This window comes from Schistocerca piceifrons, chromosome 10, assembly GCF_021461385.2.
Source record: "Schistocerca piceifrons isolate TAMUIC-IGC-003096 chromosome 10, iqSchPice1.1, whole genome shotgun sequence".
NCBI classification, from domain to species: Eukaryota; Metazoa; Arthropoda; class Insecta; order Orthoptera; family Acrididae; genus Schistocerca; species Schistocerca piceifrons.
The window spans coordinates 127,790,357-127,813,924 of NC_060147.1; the positions used below are offsets into that span (position 1 = coordinate 127,790,357).

The 23,568-nt window shown below is 45.1% G+C and overlaps 1 protein-coding gene across 3 annotated transcripts in view; it reads left to right on the forward strand.

Annotated features, from left to right (window-relative positions):
- Window positions 1-23,568, forward strand: part of LOC124718969 — a 288,559-nt gene that overhangs the window by 90,945 nt on the left and 174,046 nt on the right. For all 3 annotated transcript variants that reach the window (XM_047244639.1, XM_047244640.1, XM_047244641.1), the window contains exon 2: window positions 23,046-23,186. In XM_047244639.1, coding sequence (XP_047100595.1) covers window positions 23,135-23,186 — 52 coding nt within the window. In that variant the 5' untranslated portion in view covers window positions 23,046-23,134. The remainder of the gene's footprint in view (window positions 1-23,045; window positions 23,187-23,568) is intronic.

Sequence of the window (23,568 nt, forward strand, 5' to 3'; positions counted from 1 at the left end):
TAGTCCCCACTGACCACTACTGTGCGGGTCGCATTACAACTCCCGGCCGCAGTAGCCGAGCGGTTCTAGGCGCTTCAGTCCGGAACCGCGCAACTGCTACGGTCACAGGTTCGAATTCTGCCTCGGGCATGGATGTGTGTGACGTCCTTAGGTTAGTTAGGTTTAAGTAGTTCTAAGTTCTAGGGACTCATGACCTCAGATGTTGGTCCCATAGAGCTCAGAGCAATTTGAACCTTTTTTTTTTTTCTTTTCATTACAACTACTGTACCGTTCACAATAAAAGTTCGAATATCCGACCGTCAACTTCATTGCATTTTGCACTCTTGAGAGTTCTACCCCTAAGGGATGAAATTGCGGATGAAAGGTTTTTTGAAGAAATGACTCTATTAAGGCAATTTTGATGCTACGTGTATGAAAATAGATAATTGGTTTCTCGGTTGGAAATAAGGAAATATGTGGTTCAGCATTCTTTGAAATTTAACCCCTGTGGGTTAAAATAGTGGGTGAAAGTTTCTTGAAAATAAATCATTATTAAAGAACTACTAAAGCATTTTTGAAGCTAGATCTATGAAAACTGGCATTTGACTTATCGGTTAGAAAAGTCCCAGACGAAAAATACGTATTTTAGCGTAGTCCCCACTGACCACTACTGTGCGGGTCGCATTACAACTCCCGGCCGCAGTAGCCGAGCGGTTCTAGGCGCTTCAGTCCGGAACCGCGCAACTGCTACGGTCACAGGTTCGAATTCTGCCTCGGGCATGGATGTGTGTGACGTCCTTAGGTTAGTTAGGTTTAAGTAGTTCTAAGTTCTAGGGACTCATGACCTCAGATGTTGGTCCCATAGAGCTCAGAGCAATTTGAACCTTTTTTTTTTCTTTTCATTACAACTACTGTACCGTTCACAATAAAAGTTCGAATATCCGACCGTCAACTTCATTGCATTTTGCACTCTTGAGAGTTCTACCCCTAAGGGATGAAATTGCGGATGAAAGGTTTTTTGAAGAAATGACTCTATTAAGGCAATTTTGAATCTACGTGTATGAAAATAGATAATTGGTTTCTCGGTTGGAAATAAGGAAATATGTGGTTCAGCATTCTTTGAAATTTAACCCCTGTGGGTTAAAATAGTGGGTGAAAGTTTCTTGAAAATAAATCATTATTAAAGAACTACTAAAGCATTTTTGAAGCTAGATCTATGAAAACTGGCATTTGACTTATCGGTTAGATAAGTCCCAGACGAAAAATACGTATTTTAGCGTAGTCCCCACTGACCACTACTGTGCGGGTCGCATTACAACTCCCGGCCGCAGTAGCCGAGCGGTTCTAGGCGCTTCAGTCCGGAACCGCGCAACTGCTACGGTCACAGGTTCGAATTCTGCCTCGGGCATGGATGTGTGTGACGTCCTTAGGTTAGTTAGGTTTAAGTAGTTCTAAGTTCTAGGGACTCATGACCTCAGATGTTGGTCCCATAGAGCTCAGAGCAATTTGAACCTTTTTTTTTTCTTTTCATTACAACTACTGTACCGTTCACAATAAAAGTTCGAATATCCGACCGTCAACTTCATTGCATTTTGCACTCTTGAGAGTTCTACCCCTAAGGGATGAAATTGCGGATGAAAGGTTTTTTGAAGAAATGACTCTATTAAGGCAATTTTGAATCTACGTGTATGAAAATAGATAATTGGTTTCTCGGTTGGAAATAAGGAAATATGTGGTTCAGCATTCTTTGAAATTTAACTCCTGTGGGTTAAAATAGTGGGTGAAAGTTTCTTGAAAATAAATCATTATTAAAGAACTACTAAAGCATTTTTGAAGCTAGATCTATGAAAACTGGCATTTGACTTATCGGTTAGAAAAGTCCCAGACGAAAAATACGTATTTTAGCGTAGTCCCCACTGACCACTACTGTGCGGGTCGCATTACAACTCCCGGCCGCAGTAGCCGAGCGGTTCTAGGCGCTTCAGTCCGGAACCGCGCAACTGCTACGGTCACAGGTTCGAATTCTGCCTCGGGCATGGATGTGTGTGACGTCCTTAGGTTAGTTAGGTTTAAGTAGTTCTAAGTTCTAGGGACTCATGACCTCAGATGTTGGTCCCATAGAGCTCAGAGCAATTTGAACCTTTTTTTTTTTCTTTTCATTACAACTACTGTACCGTTCACAATAAAAGTTCGAATATCCGACCGTCAACTTCATTGCATTTTGCACTCTTGAGAGTTCTACCCCTAAGGGATGAAATTGCGGATGAAAGGTTTTTTGAAGAAATGACTCTATTAAGGCAATTTTGAATCTACGTGTATGAAAATAGATAATTGGTTTCTCGGTTGGAAATAAGGAAATATGTGGTTCAGCATTCTTTGAAATTTAACCCCTGTGGGTTAAAATAGTGGGTGAAAGTTTCTTGAAAATAAATCATTATTAAAGAACTACTAAAGCATTTTTGAAGCTAGATCTATGAAAACTGGCATTTGACTTATCGGTTAGAAAAGTCCCAGACGAAAAATACGTATTTTAGCATAGTCCCCACTGACCACTACTGTGCGGGTCGCATTACAACTCCCGGCCGCAGTAGCCGAGCGGTTCTAGGCGCTTCAGTCCGGAACCGCGCAACTGCTACGGTCACAGGTTCGAATTCTGCCTCGGGCATGGATGTGTGTGACGTCCTTAGGTTAGTTAGGTTTAAGTAGTTCTAAGTTCTAGGGACTCATGACCTCAGATGTTGGTCCCATAGAGCTCAGAGCAATTTGAACCTTTTTTTTTTTCTTTTCATTACAACTACTGTACCGTTCACAATAAAAGTTCGAATATCCGACCGTCAACTTCATTGCATTTTGCACTCTTGAGAGTTCTACCCCTAAGGGATGAAATTGCGGATGAAAGGTTTTTTGAAGAAATGACTCTATTAAGGCAATTTTGATGCTACGTGTATGAAAATAGATAATTGGTTTCTCGGTTGGAAATAAGGAAATATGTGGTTCAGCATTCTTTGAAATTTAACCCCTGTGGGTTAAAATAGTGGGTGAAAGTTTCTTGAAAATAAATCATTATTAAAGAACTACTAAAGCATTTTTGAAGCTAGATCTATGAAAACTGGCATTTGACTTATCGGTTAGAAAAGTCCCAGACGAAAAATACGTATTTTAGCGTAGTCCCCACTGACCACTACTGTGCGGGTCGCATTACAACTCCCGGCCGCAGTAGCCGAGCGGTTCTAGGCGCTTCAGTCCGGAACCGCGCAACTGCTACGGTCACAGGTTCGAATTCTGCCTCGGGCATGGATGTGTGTGACGTCCTTAGGTTAGTTAGGTTTAAGTAGTTCTAAGTTCTAGGGACTCATGACCTCAGATGTTGGTCCCATAGAGCTCAGAGCAATTTGAACCTTTTTTTTTTTCTTTTCATTACAACTACTGTACCGTTCACAATAAAAGTTCGAATATCCGACCGTCAACTTCATTGCATTTTGCACTCTTGAGAGTTCTACCCCTAAGGGATGAAATTGCGGATGAAAGGTTTTTTGAAGAAATGACTCTATTAAGGCAATTTTGAATCTACGTGTATGAAAATAGATAATTGGTTTCTCGGTTGGAAATAAGGAAATATGTGGTTCAGCATTCTTTGAAATTTAACTCCTGTGGGTTAAAATAGTGGGTGAAAGTTTCTTGAAAATAAATCATTATTAAAGAACTACTAAAGCATTTTTGAAGCTAGATCTATGAAAACTGGCATTTGACTTATCGGTTAGAAAAGTCCCAGACGAAAAATACGTATTTTAGCGTAGTCCCCACTGACCACTACTGTGCGGGTCGCATTACAACTCCCGGCCGCAGTAGCCGAGCGGTTCTAGGCGCTTCAGTCCGGAACCGCGCAACTGCTACGGTCACAGGTTCGAATTCTGCCTCGGGCATGGATGTGTGTGACGTCCTTAGGTTAGTTAGGTTTAAGTAGTTCTAAGTTCTAGGGACTCATGACCTCAGATGTTGGTCCCATAGAGCTCAGAGCAATTTGAACCTTTTTTTTTTTCTTTTCATTACAACTACTGTACCGTTCACAATAAAAGTTCGAATATCCGACCGTCAACTTCATTGCATTTTGCACTCTTGAGAGTTCTACCCCTAAGGGATGAAATTGCGGATGAAAGGTTTTTTGAAGAAATGACTCTATTAAGGCAATTTTGAATCTACGTGTATGAAAATAGATAATTGGTTTCTCGGTTGGAAATAAGGAAATATGTGGTTCAGCATTCTTTGAAATTTAACTCCTGTGGGTTAAAATAGTGGGTGAAAGTTTCTTGAAAATAAATCATTATTAAAGAACTACTAAAGCATTTTTGAAGCTAGATCTATGAAAACTGGCATTTGACTTATCGGTTAGAAAAGTCCCAGACGAAAAATACGTATTTTAGCGTAGTCCCCACTGACCACTACTGTGCGGGTCGCATTACAACTCCCGGCCGCAGTAGCCGAGCGGTTCTAGGCGCTTCAGTCCGGAACCGCGCAACTGCTACGGTCACAGGTTCGAATTCTGCCTCGGGCATGGATGTGTGTGACGTCCTTAGGTTAGTTAGGTTTAAGTAGTTCTAAGTTCTAGGGACTCATGACCTCAGATGTTGGTCCCATAGAGCTCAGAGCAATTTGAACCTTTTTTTTTTTCTTTTCATTACAACTACTGTACCGTTCACAATAAAAGTTCGAATATCCGACCGTCAACTTCATTGCATTTTGCACTCTTGAGAGTTCTACCCCTAAGGGATGAAATTGCGGATGAAAGGTTTTTTGAAGAAATGACTCTATTAAGGCAATTTTGAATCTACGTGTATGAAAATAGATAATTGGTTTCTCGGTTGGAAATAAGGAAATATGTGGTTCAGCATTCTTTGAAATTTAACCCCTGTGGGTTAAAATAGTGGGTGAAAGTTTCTTGAAAATAAATCATTATTAAAGAACTACTAAAGCATTTTTGAAGCTAGATCTATGAAAACTGGCATTTGACTTACCGGTTAGAAATAAGAAATAGGTGTTTCAGCATTTTTGGAAATTCAGAGTTTAAGTAGGTAAAATATGGGGTGAAAATTTTTAAGAAAATATTTCGTTACATTAAAAAAATTTTAAAGCTAACTCTATGAATGCTGGTATTTCACGTCTCAGTTAGATAGAAAGCAATACGTGTTAGGGGGTGAAGTTTCTATGGAAATACAAAAATCGCAGAAGGCATGATGAAAAAAAATCTAGGACGCCAGCTAACAGAATAGCTATTTGGTCAGAAGTACATTCAGCAAACACCTTCTATGACCTTATTTAGCGTGGAAAGTTTAAAAAGTGTTGCAATTTGTGAACATCATAAAAATTGAAACTTCGTGGCAGATTAAAACTGTGCGCCGGACCGAGACTCGAACTCGGGACCTTTGTCTTTCGCGAGCAACTGCTCTACCAAACTGTTTTATGTTTTTTTAATTCCACAAAAACAGTAACAAAAATGGCTAGCTTACAATGAAATGACATAAATAAGGCGACAGAAAATTGCAGTCATAAATCACAGCATTCATAGAGTGAGTAATGATACTCAGTCTTTGGCAGTAGCACACATTTAGCACCTGAGCTACCCAAACACGACTACCGACCCGTCCTCACATCTTTAATTCCGCCGGTACCTCGTCTCCTACCTTCCAAATTTCACAGAAGTTCTCCTGCGAACCTTGCGGAAGCCGGCCGTTGTGGCCGAGCGGTTCTAGGCGCTTCAGTCTGGAACCGCGCCACCGCTACGGTCGCAGATTCGATTCCTGCCTCGGGCATGGTTGTGTGTGATGTCCTTAGGTTAGTTAGGTTTAAGTAGTTCTAAGTTCTAGGGGACTGATGACCTCAGATGTTAAGTCCCATAGTGATCAGAGCCATTTGAACCATCCACAATGCGACAAAACAGATCGTCTCGCGTATTCACCTCTCGTTTCTGCACCTCAGACTTCATCCAACACCATAAACAATGTCCTAAGATTAGGAGATCTTGGTGGCTCGTTATCTGCACTACCACGACCAATCCAGGGTGATGATAATGACGATCCCAGAATGAGATTTTCACTCCGTAGCGGAGTGTGCGCTGGTATGAAATGATGTTTGGTTTGTGGGGCGCTCAACTGCGCGGCCATCAGCGCCTGTACAAAGTCCCAATTTTTAAGCAGTCGTATCTTGCCACTGTCACGAATGATGATCATGAAATGATGAGGAGAACACAAACACCCAGTTCCTGGGCACAGGACATCCCCAACCCGGCCGGGTTCAAAAAATGGTTCAAATGGCTCTGAGCACTATGGGACTCAACTGCTGAGGTCATTAGTCCCCTAGAACTTAGAACTAGTTAAACCTAAGTAACCTAAGGACATCACAAACATCCATGCCCGAGGCAGGATTCGAACCTGCGACCGTAGCGGTCTTGCGGTTCCAGACTGCAGCGCCTTTAACCGCACAACCCGGCCGGGAATCGAATCCGGGACTCTGTGATCCAGAGGCAGCAACTCTAGCCACTAAACCCTCAAACGTCTGGTAAATTTGTAGGGATCCCGTCATGCTGCAAGTACATTGTAGCAGCGTGCCATTACTGAATTCTTGTGTGCAGAAAAAGAGATCGTGGTAAACATCCATAAACTTTTATATGCAGTTTATGGCGATGCTGCAGTTAACAGGAGTACCGCTGGGCGATAGCTAAAGGAAGTTGCAGCCTCAGGAAACGCAGAAACAGATCTCCATGATCAGCCACGCTCGGGACGTCCTGTCACAGCCGCTGCTCCAGACGTGCTGAATCGTGCGGATGCCATTATTCGTGTCGACCGGCGCATCACAACTCGACAACTGGCTCTACAGTTGTCGGTCAGCATTGGAAGTGCGTCTGCAATGATCGAGACTCTCGAGTAATCAAAGAGGTGAAACTTCCTGGCAGATTAAAACTGTGTGCCGGACCGAGACTCGAACTCGGGACTTTTGCCTTTCGCGGGCAAATTAGAGCACTTTTGAGTTCCGTTAAGGATGATCTTGGACTGCGTAAGGCGGGTGTATGTCGTATTCCTTGTAGCTGCGGCATGGCATATATTGGTCAAACTATCAGGACCGTGGAGGATAGATGTACTGAGCATAAACGGCACACACGATTGCAGCAGCCAAATAGATCTGCTATTGCCGAACATTGCTTGGCTACTGGTCACCCCATGTTATATAACAACACCGAGATATTGGCATGCACGTCCAGCTATTGGGACAGTGTCATTAGGGAGGCAGTTGAGATTAAATTAGCGAGCAACCTCGTTAACAGGGATGGAGGTTTCTGTTTAAACTCTGTTTGGAATCCGGCTCTCTCCCTTGTCAAAAAACAGAGGAACAGAGTCAATGCTGCCTCACCTGCGAATTCATAGTCTCACTATCGATAGCTCTGATTTTGGTCATCTTTGGTGGCACTAGTGTTCAGTGTGTGTGTGTGTGTGTGTGTGTGTGTGTGTGTGTGTTATGTTTCCTGCTTCTGTCCGAGAACCGAGGTATTAAATTTGCATGTACGCCGCCTGTCCGTTGCAGTTTGCCTTGAAAATGGCGGGGTGTTCTCCCGCCGAAATATCGGCGGTCGCTGAAAGTGTTACGTGGCTGAATTCCAGGAAGTTATTTGAAAGGTCCCGAGTTCGAGTCTCGGTCCGGCACACAGTTTTGATCTGCCAGGAAGTTTCATATCAGCGCTCACTCCGCTGCAGAGTGAAAATCTCATTCTGGAACCAAAGAGGTGCTCACGATGGGTTCCACGAATGCTCACAGCGGACCACAAGACTGAAAGAAAGGCCATTTCATCTGAATTGTTGGAGCGTTTTGAAACCGACGAAGAGGGCTTTCTGCCACGGATCGTTACGGGAGACGAATGCTGGGTGCACCACTTTGCGCCGGAAACAAAAAGGTAGTCCATGGAGTGGCATCATCAACATCCAACACAAAAGAAGAAATTCAGGACGACCACTTCTGACGGAAAAGTCATGGTAACAGTCTTCTGGGATTGTGATGGTGTGATGGAGTCATTCTCGTGGATGTTAGGGCAAGAGGATCAACTATCAGTTCAGAGGCATACGTGAAGACTCTGAATAAACTCAAGAACCGTTTCCGACGTTTTCGAATGGACAAGAATTCAGCAGAAGTCTTGCTCCAACACGATAGTGCACGCCCACACACAAGTCCGTGAACCCGAGAACACATCGCCAAGCTGGTATGGACATCATATCTCATCCACCCTACAGTCCAGACCAGACACCCTCGGACTTCCATCTCTTTAGGCCACTCAAAGATTCTCTACGTCGAACACACTTTGAAGATGGCGAGAGAGTCAGCCATGCAGTGAAACGATGACTACGCCTACAGCACAAGAGCTTTTACCAGCGCGGGATACATGCTCTTTCACAACGTTGGCGTACGGCCGCAGATCATGATGGAGACTATGTGGAAAAATAAGACATGGACATGTTGATGTATACTGTCACCAAATTCTGACTCTTAACAATAAATATGTTCTGAGAAAAGAATGTGAGGTATTACTTATTCAACGACCCGCATACTATCTTACTCTAGCGTAACTAGATGGTCGGCGTAATTTAAATAGTGTACATGACTGTGTAGTCCAGATGCCTGGAGGAAAGCATCTGGAATCATAGGAATGTGAAGGGGTTGTCTGCCTGCAGGCGCCTAGGACCACCAGGTGATCAAAAAGTCAGTATAAATTTGAAAACTTAATAAACCACGGAATAATGTAGATAGAGAGAATAAAATTGATACTCATGCTTGGAATGACATGGGGTTTTATTAGAACCAAAATGCAAGATGGCGCTCCACCCCATATTGCTAGACGTGTGAAAGATCTCTTGTGCGCGTCGTTTGGTAATGATCGTGTGCTCAGCCGCCACTTTCGTCATGCTTGGCCTCCCAGGTCCCCAGACCTCAGTCCTTGCGATTATTGGCTTTGGGGTTACCTGAAGTCGCAAGTGTATCGTGATCGACCGACATCTCTAGGGATGCTGAAAGACAACATCCGACGTCAATGCCTCACCATAACTCCATACATGCTGTACAGTACTGTTGTGAACATTATTCCTCGACTACAGGTATTGTTGAGGAATGATGGTGGACATATTGAGCATTTCCTGTAAAGACCATCATCTTTGCTTTGTCTTACTTTGTTATGCTAATTATTGCTATTCTGATCTGATGAAGTGCCATCCGTCGGACATTTTTTGAACTTTTGAACTTTGCTTTGTCTTACTTTGTTGTGCTAATTATTGCTATTCTGATCAGATGAAGTGCCATCCGTCGGTCATTTTTTGAACTTTTGTATTTTTTTGATTCTAATAAAACCCCACATCATTCCAAGCACGTGTGTCAATTTGTACCTCTCTATCTACATTATTCCGTGATTTATTCAGTTTTCAAATTTATACTGACTTTTTGATCACCCGGTACTTTGCAGGCTGCCTCTGTACAGGCGTATTGTCAACATTGTCAATAAATGTGAGCGGGTGGCACCGAGGCTGCTGCGAACTGCGGAGTCTTAGAGAGATCCTTAGCCGTTTTATTCGCATATGTGCCATTGTCGAACCTCCTAGTAATCACGCCACAGGAGGATTTGAAACATGCCTGAAAATGCAAAAGCACCCTTTGCAGCTGCGCATCAAGTTCAAATTTCGTAGAAAAGGTTTTGAACGGTCCCTAGAGGTTCCGTCCTGTACATGACAGCAGAAACTGCGATCAACACTCTGAGGTGTGGGGTTGATCTGTTATTCTGCATAACGGATTAATAACTTTCAGCAATAAATATCTTCTGGAGTCGTCTGCTGTAAGGAAATGACGCAAAAATTCACAAAATTTCTTACTTGGGTACTGGAGTAGTGCTAGTTAGTGTAAGAAAAACATGAAGCTAACGAAAGTTATTATTTATTTTTGCAAAATTCTGAGAAATTACAATGACACTTTTAGTTATGAATTGAACAAATTATATCCTGGTTCTTTTCGGAATGTGAAGTTACCTTTCAAGGATAGGATTCGCTAATGAAATTTCTACACAAAGTTTAAGATGGTTGTTGACTTCGCAGAATGGCTGAGAGGCGCACCTACTCAACTTGAATAATTATCCCCTAGAATGCTGCTAGGTACGGTCGAGGCTGTCACGTGTGAAATGCAGTGAATTGTACGGTTGTGGAGGAAATATGGAGCTCGCAATAGCTGTAGGGCACAATACCGTAAGCTGCGGTGACTGCTGTCTGCGCCGCTCGCTGCTGACAAATAAGATAACTCTCGTTCTATCTGGATTGACCTTCGCCAATCAAACTCGCCCTACGCCTTGATGAAGTCAAGGATTCCTATTCGCCCCTAGTCTATCTATTGGCGTGGTACACCGGTCAGATAACCAGTCCACCGCGATGCCACTCAAAAATTCGCTCACAGGCGTTTAACTATAACTCTGTCAGTTCACACCGCGTAATAAGAGTGTTGGCCAACACAGTGAACAACGCTTAATCGCAAGGACTCAATATAGAGTCGCACTTCGATTCGTACTCGACAGAGGTGCTCTCCCAGTGAAGTACTGAGCAGAGACTTGTTCCTCACGCCAGACATGAAGGGGTATATCTTTCGGTCTCTTCCATTACTCCTTCAGCTCAAGGCGTCAGAAATATCGTCTGCCAATCAGCATTCCATTTCTAAAACTGGACAATGACGTTTCGCTTAAGACGACCAACCCGGAAACCTGTAGCTTTGGCGTTTGGCGTTTGCTGTCTCCCTGTAAAAATCTCTGAAACCGTGCTATGTGTAAAGAATGCGTAAGCTGGCCGCTCCCACACAATGTAGCGGAATTTGCTTTTAAGCCGAACACGGGGTCGTTCCCCCTTTTCATTCGGGCCCACGCTGTCTGCTACAGGGGCGGTCACTGACTGACATAGGCTGGGTCGTCCTCTGAAGGGCCTTGGGTCCCGTTGGCGGTTTCTCTCCCGCACTAAAAGCTTTTGTGACCGTCGTGTCTGGAATGTATGTGTGCACGCCAGGCTCGAGTATTTCAACCACGGTGCGCTCACTTGTCAATTGCATATCGTTTACATGAATTCATACAACATTCACTTTATCTTATCGAGTTTGGGTTCGAATGAAGCGTCTTGATGTGCGGAATATGATTGTGAGGGCGGAATATGTAAGCAATGAAGGTCAGGAGACCGCGACGTCTTACAACGTCCCAAGCGAGAGGGTGGTTTCATTGACGCCATGTTCGACAACACCAGAGCCGTTTCCGAGTCTACTCTGAGCGGCGGTGCATCTGAGATGTTTTCCTCCGCCAGTCGTAAGAAAACCGGACGATTTCAACGCTGGGCGTCGCGGTTGTGACCACCACCGCACAGGTGCCCAAAGAAGCAGAGAAATGTTGGTAGGGTGGGTGACGTCCAATGGCACTGGACAGAATTGTGGTGAAATTGGATGGCACTGTGACATTATTAACCCATCTTAGAGCTCAAATCAATCTTTGCGCTGTGGCTTCTTTTTCACATGTTCGACAACTTGCTGTTTGCAACGCCGCCGAGCCCAAGGGTGAAACCGCACGCTTGTGCACCATTACAGAGGAAAGTCGTAGGTACCTTTGAGCCTCATTTCATACTTCTGCATCACAGTGGGAGGCAATTACGAGGTTTCGAAGAAGTGACTATTTAATTGTGGTCCACAGTGCAGATACATACATTGTTGTTGTTGTTGTGGTCTCCAGTCCTGAGACTGGTTTGATGCAGCTCTCCATGCCACTCTATCCTGTGCAAGCTTCTTCATCTCCCAGTACTTACTGCAATCTACATCCTTCTGAATCTTCTTAGTGTATTCATCTCTTGGCCTCCCTCTACTATTTTTACCCTCCACACTGCCCTCCAATGCTAAATTTGGGATCCCTTGGTGCCTCAGAACATGTCCTACCAACCCGCCCCTTCTTCTTGTCAAGTTGTGCCACAAACTCCTCTTCTCCCCAGTTCTATTCAATATCTCCTCATTAGTTACGTGATCTACCCATCTAATTTTCAGCATTCTTCTGTAGCACCACATTTCGAAAGCTTCTATTCTCTTCTTGTCCAAACTAGTTCTCGTCCATGTTTCACTTCCATGCATGGCTACACTCCATACAAATACTTTCAGAAACAACTTCCTGGCACTTCAATCTATTCTCGATCTTAACAAATTTCTCTTCTTCAGAAACGCTTTCCTTGTCATTTCCAGTCTACATTTTATATCCTCTCTACTTTGACCATCATCAGTTACTCAGCTCCCCAAATAGCAAAACTCCTTTACTACTTTAAGTGCCTCATTTCCAAATCTAATTCCCTCAGCATCACCCGACTTAATTCGACTACATTCCATTATCCTCATTTTGCTTTTGTTGACGTTCATCTTATAGCCTCCTTTCAAGACAGTGTCCACTCCGTTCAGCTGCTCTTCCAGGTCCTTTTCTGTCTCTGACAGTATTACAATGTCATCGGCGAACCTCAAAGTTTTTATTTCTTCTCCATGGATTTTAATTTCTACTCCGAATTTTGCTTTTGTTTCCTTTACTGCTAGCTCAATATACAGATTGAATAACATCGGGGACAGGCTACAACCCTGTCTCACTCCCTTCTCAACCACTACTTCCCTTTCGTGTCCCTCGACTCTTATAACTGCCATCTGGTTTCTGCAAAAGTTGTAAATAGCCTTTCGCTCCATGTATTTCACACCTGCCACCTTTAGAATTTGAAAGAGAGTATTCCAGTCCACATGGTCAAAAACTTTCTCTAAGTCCACAGATGCTAGAAATGTAGGTTTGCCTTTCCTTAATCTATTTTCTAAGTCGTAGGGTCAGTATTGCCTCACGTGTTCCAACATTTCTACGGAATCCAAATCGATCTTCCCCGAGGTCGGCTTCTACCAGTTTCTGCATTCCTCTGTAAAGAATTCGTGTTAGTATTCTACAGCTGTGACTTATTAAACTGATAGTTCGGTAATTTTCACATCTGTCAGCACTTGCTTTCTTTGGGATTGGAATTATTATATTTTTCTTGAAGTCTGAGGGTATTTCGCCTGTCTCATACATCTTGCTCACCAGATGGTAGAGTTTTGTCACGACTGGCTCTCCCAAGGCCGTCAGTAGTTCCAATGTCTACTCCCGGGGCCTTGTTTCGACTCAGGTCTTTCAATGCTCTGTCAAACTCTTCAAGCAGTATCGCATCTCCCATACATAAGTATACTTATTTTTAAAATGTATATGGACTCTCGGAATGCACTTCACATTGACGATGAAACACAGAAATTGCGTCGGGATTTAATACAAAAGGCATAATAATAAATAGTGACTCTTCTAATTGTTTGTGATTTGCTTTGAGCGTTTCATGGGAGACCAGTATTAGATTCCGATGCTCCACAACATTTGAAAAGAATCTGAAGGAAAGCCGGATGTTGTGGCCGTGCGGTTCTAGGCGCTTCAGTTTGGAACCGCGTGACCGCTACGGTCGCAGGTTCGAATCCTGCCTCGGGCATGGATGTGTGTGATGTCCTTAGGTTAGTTAGGTTTAAGTAGTTCTAAGTTCTAGGGGACTGATGACCATAGATGTTAAGTCCCATAGTGCTTCGAGCCATTTGAACCAATCTGAAGAAAGTCACGACAAAGTGTTCCTGGAAACGTCAGCAATTGTCACTCTTTCGGAGGGAACTCTTCAGTACCCGGAGTCTTCTGTTTTCCTCGCCAGGTTCTACCGCCCTGTTGTCATTCCCGACACCTGCGCGTAAAGAACCGTTTCTAATAAAAGGGGAACCGGAGACGGAATGAGGAGGAACTGGGCGAGAAGTAGCAAGGTGGGTGAAAAATAGCAGGGTAAGGTGCGAAGTGGGGGAGAGGGTCCGAGCCAGCGGTGAGAATTACATTCTGTCCCCAGCAGGCGGAGTGGGGCGACGGGAGGTGGATATCCTGTACCTGCTGAAACCGAGGTGCGTAAAAAACTGAACGGGTCTCTCTCGTATTACTGCCGACGTCTTCAACTGCATGTTTGTAAGCTGTCTTAGAGCGTGTGGCGGCGGCCAGGTACATTCTTGGAACCATTTGTCCTTCTTGCTTTTTCACTCGCAGATCGTATGCGGGATGATTAATTCTCCTTGCCGCTTTGTACTGTAACACCCCACCCGTCACTTATCTGGTTTTGGCTTGTGTTCACCCCAGCTAATTGACTAACAGATCAACAGAGAGTGCAAAACTGCCGCAATATCGGATAACGCAAAGAAAGTAATAAGGCCCTGTGACTCCTGATTGAACTTCGGTGGCAATGGTGACATCAATTGATTCATAAATCATCACTTTTAATTAAAAAGTGGTGCACATTGATGTCATATTCAGCTATTGAACACCAGATGCAAATGTTGAACATAAAATTAATTAAGAAAATGACTTGGGATTTCAACTACATGATTGAAAACAGATGCAGTCGATTAGCACAAATTTATTTTGACTCCCGCCTTTCATCATCACATTACATGAGTCTCCTATCAGGCAGTGGTAATAAATTGCGTTTACGTGGAGTAAAGCGCGATAAATCAAAATTAATTCCTATCGACTGACCCAGGCGCAATGCGAAGTGCGAGAAGAATTCCCCAATACACGGCCCATCAAACCCATGTGGAAACTTTGCCGGCGTGATCCAACAAATTAATCAGTGTCCTAATTCAAGCAGGAGCGGGTGCAATATCACCGAATTCAGCGCTATTTACGAAGCAACAGAACAAACAAAAGTATCTGCATTACTACATTCAGTTACAGTGGTGATATCATAGATTGCCAAGAGACAGCAGAGTTGATTAGATGGCATTGTACTAGGTTTGGTACCTCAAGTTACACGAATTAGACAAGTAGCAAAGTTAAGTACTATATTGTAATAACATGCTGTTAATAAAATAAATGTGATGCGTTGTTTCTTATTATGTTGCTAGAGAACTTTTAGATAGCACAAATAACATCATTTGTAATCATATTAGCTGAGTATCCGGAGTTTCCTGTGTATCTATTTATTCCAATATTCTGTTCGGCCATCTCCTCCTCTCCCCACTCTCAGTCTATCCCCTCCCGCCATTCCACCTGTCCATCTGGTCCTGCCAACACTCTCTGTCCATTAGCTCCTTTCCCCTCTCCCTGCCCATCTGCTCCTCGCCCCTCTCTCCATTCATCTCCAACTTCTCCTTCGCTCTCACTATCCATCTTCTCCTACCCTCTTCTCTCTCCACGTTACCACCCCCAACCCCAATAGCAGGCTGCTGGTTCTTACCTCCACAGTATTTATTTTCAGATAGCAAGTAGTATATGTACCAAGTTTGATTGAAATCGGTCAGGTGGTTTAGGAGGAGATGTGGAACACACGTACATACATATATACACTCCTGGAAATTGAAATAAGAACACCGTGAATTCATTGTCCCAGGAAGGGGAAACTTTATTGACACATTCCTGGGGTCAGATACATCACATGATCACACTGACAGAACCACAGGCACATAGACACAGGCAACAGAGCATGCACAATGTCGGCGCTAGTACAGTGTATATCCACCTTTCGCAGCAATGCAGGCTGCTATTCTCCCATGGAGACGATCGTAGAGATGCTGGATGTAGTCCTGTGGAACGGCTTGCCATGCCATTTCCACCTGGCGCCTCAGTTGGACCAGCGTTCGTGCTGGACGTGCAGACCGCATGAGACGACGCTTCATCCAGTCCCAAACATGCTCAATGGGGGACAGATCTGGAGATCTTGCTGGCCAGGGTAGTTGACTTACACCTTCTAGAGCACGTTGGGTGGCACGGGATACATGCGGACGTGCATTGTCCTGTTGGAACAGCAAGTTCCCTTGCCGGTCTAGGAATGGTAGAACGATGGGTTCGATGACGGTTTGCATGTACCGTGCACTATTCAGTGTCCCCTCGACGATCACCAGTGGTGTACGGCCAGTGTAGGAGATCGCTCCCCACACCATGATGCCGGGTGTTGGCCCTGTGTGCCTCGGTCGTATGCAGTCCTGATTGTGGCACTCACCTGCACGGCGCCAAACACGCATACGACCATCATTGGCACCAAGGCAGAAGCGACTCTCATCGCTGAAGACGACACGTCTCCATTCGTCCCTCCATTCACGCCTGTCGCGACACCACTGGAGGCGGGCTGCACGAGGTTGGGGCGTGAGCGGAAGACGGCCTAACGGTGTGCGGGACCGTAGCCCAGCTTCATGGAGACGGTTGCGAATGGTCCTCGCCGATACCCCAGGAGCAACAGTGTCCCTAATTTGCTGGGAAGTGGCGGTGCGGTCCCTTACGGCACTGCGTAGGATCCTACGGTCTTGGCGTGCATCCGTGCGTCGCTGCGGTCCGGTCCCAGGTCGACGGGGACGTGCACCTTCCGCCGACCACTGGCGACAACATCGATGTACTGTGGAGACCTCACGCCCCACGTGTTGAGCAATTCGGCGGTACGTCCACCCGGCCTCCCGCATGCCCACTATACGCCCTCGCTCAAAGTCCGTCAACTGCACATACGGTTCACGTCCATGCTGTCGCGGCATGCTACCAGTGTTAAAGACTGCGATGGAGCTCCGTATGCCACGGCAAACTGGCTGACACTGACGGCGGCAGTGCACAAATGCTGCGCAGCTAGCGCCATTCGACGGCCAACACCGCGGTTCCTGGTGTGTCCGCTGTGCCGTGCGTGTGATCATTGCTTGTACAGCCCTCTCGCAGTGTCCGGAGCAAGTATGGTGGGTCTGACACACCGGTGTCAATGTGTTCTTTTTTCCATTTCCAGGAGTGTACATATAAAATGTTTCCCAGAAGTGTCGCAACAGATTTCGCGGGGTTGTACAGGAAGTCTGGACGACTCTGCGACCAGAAATGTTGTCTGACGACGCTACATAACGCCGAAACTACTAGGCGCTGCGCCTGTCGCTAGGCCAACCCTTCAACAGGAAACATGATTTTGTTCTCTGGCGCAGTTTATTCTTTTCCTGCATATCGAAAAAAAAATGAGATTTTAGAGGGTTCAAGGAGAAAAATAAACTGCAGATGGAAACCCACATCCAAACCCTTCATCCACTGAGGCAGGACCTATCTCCGCAGCAGCTATAACCATCTTCTCCACTGGCGACCGGGCCAATACGTCGCGAACACTGAATAACAAACAACATTCGAGATGTTCCGATTACGATCCGTCAGCGCGCAAAGTCGCATTTGCTGTCGTGGGGGTGGTCTAGCGCAGGCGCCAGCGTCTATAGCTTCGAAGCTCTGTAGCGTCGTTTGATGACTTTTCCGGACACCAGTTTCTGTGCTCGATTTCTTCCTCAAGACGTCCTCTACAACATCTCGAAGTTTGTCGCAATATATGTGGAGCACCCTGCGTAGATACACACATCCATTTTTGTAATGTAGGTTTTCAAAACATTTTGGGGTCAAATTGAAGAATGTGTTAGTGGGTCGACAGCCGATTATATTCAGATGGAGAACGAATGGTCAGACATGCGTATTTATAGTGTTATGGACGTACACAGCGTACACTGCATAACAACACAGCTTGCAGTAAGTGTTCAAAGCCTCCCCGTTTGCCTGCTCCACGTTACCTGTTGCTCCTGCCACAGTTCCTTGTTATTCGCGGGAAAATATGGTTTCAACGCGACGATGAACCAGCCCACACCGATGTTAATGTCTGCGAGCACCTCAACAACACGTATCCTTATCGTTGAATTGCAAGGGGACATCGCCGGATCTCAGACCTCTGGAGTTTCTCCTCTGGGGTTACGTAGAGACGTTGGTGTATGAAACCCGCTTAGAAACGGACGAAGACCTGCTTGCTAGGTTCCAAGCTGCCTGTCTGCTCGTAAAACAGATACCAGGGATCTTTGAGAGAGCGTGGCCTAACTTCATGAGCCGTTGCCCGGCAACCGTTGAGACTGGCGTCGTTACTTTGAACAATTACTATGAGCTACACTCTTGTTATGTGGTGAATGCTGCGTATGTGCATAAGACGGTAAATATGTACAGGGTGGTCAAAAAGCCAGTATAAATTTGAAAACTTAATAAACCACGGAATAATGTAGATAGAGAGGTAAAAATTGACACACATGCTTGGAATGACACGGAGTTTTATTAGAACAAAAAGAAACAAAGTTCACAAAATGTCCGACGGATGGCGCTGGACAGCAAAACGTCAGTAACGGCTACCGCGACGGGTGAGAGGTACGCCCATATGTTACAGAATCGCAACAACCCCAGCCTGGCTGATAAACACCTGCTGGAACGTACGGTGTTTATGCAGGATGGCGCTCCACCCCACATTGCTAGACGCGTGAAAGATCTCTTGCGCGCGTCGTCTGGTGATGATCGTGTGCTCAGCCGCCATTTTCGTCGTGCTTGGCCTTCCAGGTCCCCAGACCTCAGTCCGTGCGATTATTGGCTTTGGGGTTACCTGAAGTCGCAAGTGTATCGTGATCGACCGACATCTCTAGGGATGCTGAAAGACAACATCCGACGTCAATGCCTCACCATAACTCCATACATGCTGTACAGTACTGTTGTGAACATTATTCCTCGACTACAGCTATTGTTGAGGAATGATGGTGGACATATTGAGCATTTCCTGTAAAGACCATCATCTTTGCTTTGTCTTACTTTGTTATGCTAATTATTGCTATTGTGATAAGATGAAGCGCCATCTGTCGGATATTTTTGAATTTATTCCGTGATTTATTCAGTTTTCAAATTTATACTGACTTTCTAATCACCCGGTATTTCCGACGATTGGTTCCCTATCTCAGTGTGATCGGTTGCGGACCTTCTATCACAAAGTGTTCAATTAGAACCAAACGATTTGAGACATCGTGTTTGTATGGACTGATAGGCATCAAATACGAAACTGCAGAGCGAGGTATTAACAATATTAATGGCTTTGCAAGCTTTCTGTAAATTTCACTCCTCGACTGCATCTACATCTACATTTATACTCCGCAAGTCACCCAATGGTGCGTGGCGGAGGGCACTTTACGTGCCACTGTCGTTACCTCCCTTTCCTGTTCCAGTCGCGTTCGTTCGCGGGAAGAACGACTGCCGGAAAGCCTCCGTGCGCGCTCGAATCTCTCAAATTTTACATTCGTGATCTCCTCGGGAGGTATAAGTAGGGGGAAGCAATATATTCGATACCTCATCCAGAAACGCACCCTCTCGAAACCTGGACAGCAAGCTACACCGCGATGCAGAGTGCCTCACTTGCAGAGTCTGCCACTTGAGTTTGCTAAACATCTCCGTAACGCTATCACGCTTACCAAATAACCCTGTGACGAAACGCGCCGCTCTTCTTTGGATCTTCTCTATCTCCTCCGTCAACCGGATCTGGTACGGATCCCACACTGATGAGCAATACTCAAGTATAGGTCGAACGAGTGTTTTGTAAGCCACCTCGTTTGTTGATGGACTCTCCCAATGAACTCAACCTGGCACCCGCCTTACCAACAATTAATTTTATACGATCATTCCACTTCAGATCGTTCCGCACGCATACTCCCAGATATTTTACAAAAGTAACTGTTACCAGTGTTTGTTCCGCTATCATATAATCATACAATAAAGGATCCTTCTTTCTATGTATTCGCAGTACATTACATTTGTCTATGTTAAGGGTCAGTTGCCACTCCCTGCACCAAGTGCCTATCCGCTGCAGACCTTCCTGCATTTCGCTGCAATTTTCTAATGCTGCGACTTCTCTGTATACTACAGCATCATCCGCGAAAAGCCGCATGAAACTTCCGACACTATGTAGTAGGTCATATATATATATATATATATATATATATATATATATATATATATATATATATATATATATTGTGGAAAGCAATGGTCCCATAACAGTCCCCTGTGGCACGCCAGAGGTTACTTTAACGTCTGTAGACGTCTCTCCATTCAGAACAACATGGTGTGTTCTGTTTGCTAAAAACTCTTCAATCCAGCCACAGAGCTGGTCTGATATTCCGCAGGCTCTTACTTTGTTTATCAGGCGACCGTACGGAACTGTATCGAAAGCTTTCCGGAAGTCAAGGAAAACGGCATCTACCAGGGAGCCTGTAGCTAACATTTTCTGGGTCTGATGAACAAATAAATCTGAGTTGGGTCTCACGCGATCGCTGTTTCCGGAATCCATGTTGATTCCTACAGAGTAGATTCTGGGTTTCGAGAAATGACAGCGGTTGCTGAGAGATATCTACGCGGCATTGTTTTTGGTCAAAATTCAACTATCTCGGAACAAACTTTGGTGCTACACGTTTCACGTCCAAAACATCCGAAAAAATTGTTCAAATAACTCACGGGTTTGCTGCCGGGTGACGTCGTCGAACACCGTCTCCGAAAAAATTGCTTGACGTGAGACAAAGAATATGTCGCCATCATCAGCAACCTCTCTGATGGTGATACGGCGATTTTCCAGAAACATTTTCTGTACTTGTGCCACACTGTCACCAATGTGCTTGGGCGTCCAGTGTGGTCGTTGTCTTCACCGTGTTCTGAACCCTCTTTGAAACGTTTATACCAGGGCTTCCCAACCTTTTCAGCTCGCGGACCCGTTCTTCAGTCGAAAATCCATGGCGGACCCCTAGTCAGTCAAGAGCACAGTAACTTTAAATTTCAGAGCGAAACCCATGGGAACCGAAAGCTTCGTAATGGAAGTGCCATGTTCCCAATGACCCCCCCTCCCCCCCCCCCCCCCCACAGAAGTATCAATAGTCTTTGGTTTAGAGATGAATGAAAACAACTTGAAATTAACGACCCAATATGAATTCCCACTGTATCCGGACACTTACTAGTGGATTTACTCCCTTTGTTCAATACACTATAGCCTGATTAAAATTACTTGATAATTCCTCCAAGAACAATCAACGTCACGTCCAAACTGTTCGTTATTGACAAGCTGCCGCTAATGGTCTGTTCACTTCCACTATTTGGCTACTGTAGTGTAAGGAGCAGTCGTATGTGTGTGTGTGTGGGAGGGGGGGGGGGGGGTTGGGTGGGTGGGTGGGTGTGGTCTTTCGTGAGATCCGAAGAAAAATGTTCAAATGTATGTAAAGCCTTCCTTCCTCCCTCCTCATTCATTTCAACTGGAAACTTCCCTTGTTGTGAAGGCGATGGAGAAACTGCACCCTTCTTCAATGATCCTGACTTCAGCCATCGATCCATATTAGAAGTAATAAACTGGTCAAAAATCGACTTATGAAGTAGGTAGTGCACTGACAAAGCAAGTTTAACATTTAACGATGCCTGGGGCCGCATACGTGCCAGCGAGCGCTGCGATTGGTCGACAAAGCTCGCTCCGCGCATGCGTAAAAGGTTTCAGCGCATCTAGCGCCGTGAGCCGGCGCACAAACGACACCCGTATTGTTGCTAAACAGTCGATCAGAGAAGCCGCATTCTCCGGCACTAAACTGCGTATACGTTTTTAATATTTTTTTGTGGGATCTTTCCTAATTTAAAAAACCTCTCTCACACCGGCCTGATTTAGCTTCACTGATCAGGATAGTAAAAAGATGCGTATGTTAAGGGAATTTTCATTCACAAAGCAGGCTTATCACATTCACACAGTTCAATACTGTTCTATCCTGATTAAATTGAGCTTAACTTAAATTCGATAGGGCAGTGAAGCAATTTCGAAGTCTCGGTGCGACGAAAATTGTCAGTCGATCTCCTGAAAACATTTGTAATAATTATTAACTTTCGGTGATCACATGGGGAAGACCGGAGATCTGCTGGTGAGACCGTGTTAGCCTATTCATTACAAGTAATAAACTGGATATCTTGAGCATACAAAACGGCAGGTTCGTCCAGTGTAAATCAGACGTTCCCCATTGATCCCGTGCAACACAGCGTAGTAAGCAGACACTGTCAGTAATAATCAATTAAATAATACGCGAACACACTTACTTTAGTTTAGTTCATGTATTAAATTCCTTCTCATACAGAATCTCATCAAGATGGCGAACACTGGACTCGCATTCGGGAGGACGACGGTTCAATCCCGCGTCCGGCCATCCTGATTTAGGTTTTCCGTGATTTCCCTAAATCACTCCAGGCCAATGCCGGGATGGTTCCTCTGAAAGGGCACGGCCGACTTCCTTCCCCATCCTTCCCTAATCCGATGAGACCGATGACCACGCTGTCTGGTCTCGTTCCCCAAACCAACCAAGATGGCGACTAGCTCAACAATACATACATACACAGCCTCCTTCTTTCACGGCTAATCGGCAAGCATTGCCTCATTCTTTTCATAAGAGAAAACAGATAGCAGAGAAGCTATTCCATGGAGTAAATGGACGCTCCAAGGAATAATAGGGCTTGAAACTACTTTGCATTGATAATCATCGTATATTAAAGTTTAGGAATCGGTAAGATAAGAAGAGATATTTCGACATACGTACTGAGTTATATAATTTACAAAATTTCTGAAAATATCGCGGAGAGACCGCTGCAAGAGACATTACACGTTCTCACTTAGGAAGCGCAAAGGCTGCTTGGGAATACGACTTGAAGTAAAAGTACACATGTTTTTCACACGAAAAAAAAAAACAGTGATGAATTTGATTTTCACAATTTTATTCAATAATTTTACTCATTATTTTACACGATTTGGTGAAAGGTGGCCGCGGACCCCCTAGAAAGAGCCAGCGGACCCCTAAGGAGTCCGCTGACCACAGGTTTGGAAGCCCTGGTTTATACTAATCACAGACTCTTGTCTTACTCACAGTAGAGTCTCCAAAAGGCCACACTCAACATTTAGAAAGCGGTGCTGCACTTCATTCCGTTTTCAAGCGAGATTTAATGTAAATTCTTTGACCCACCTTTTTCATAAGTAAAAATTCGCCGAGCATTCGAAAACACGTATAACTTTTTTGACTCTTACATCTAACATATTTTTGACATTATTGTGTGTGCGTGTGTGTGTGTGTGTTGTGCCAGCCGCAGCCTGTTGTCTTTCGTGTTCCAGTGGCCGCGTGGAACGACTCATGCGACTTCAGCGAGCAGTGCCTGGCCACCACGGACAAGACGGTCTGCAGGGCGGGCCGCTGCGTCTGCATGTACCAGATGCGCGCCGAGCGGCAGGCGGACGGCTCCACCAAGTGCCTAGGTGAGTAGCTGGGCGCGGCCGCGCTGTGGCACACGCCGTCTCCAGCACCGGCAGTAAAGGAATCGACCGAAAAAAAAGCGAGCGCAGCACTGGCCGATGCGTGACTTGACAGAACTTCCACCCGCTTTCAAGTCAGTCGGTCACATGTTCCCACAGATCAATCGAGCGTTTGTTTCTGTCGAAATGGAACCGCGCGACCGCTACGGTCGCAGGTTCGAATCCTGCCTCGGCCATGGACGTATGTGATGCCCTTAGGTTAGTTAGGTTTAAGTAGTTCTAAGTTCTAGGGGACTGATGACCTAAGAAGTTGAGTCCCCTAGTGCTCAGTGTGCTGTCACCGCCACACACCACACTTGCTAGGTGGTAGCCTTTAAATCGGCCG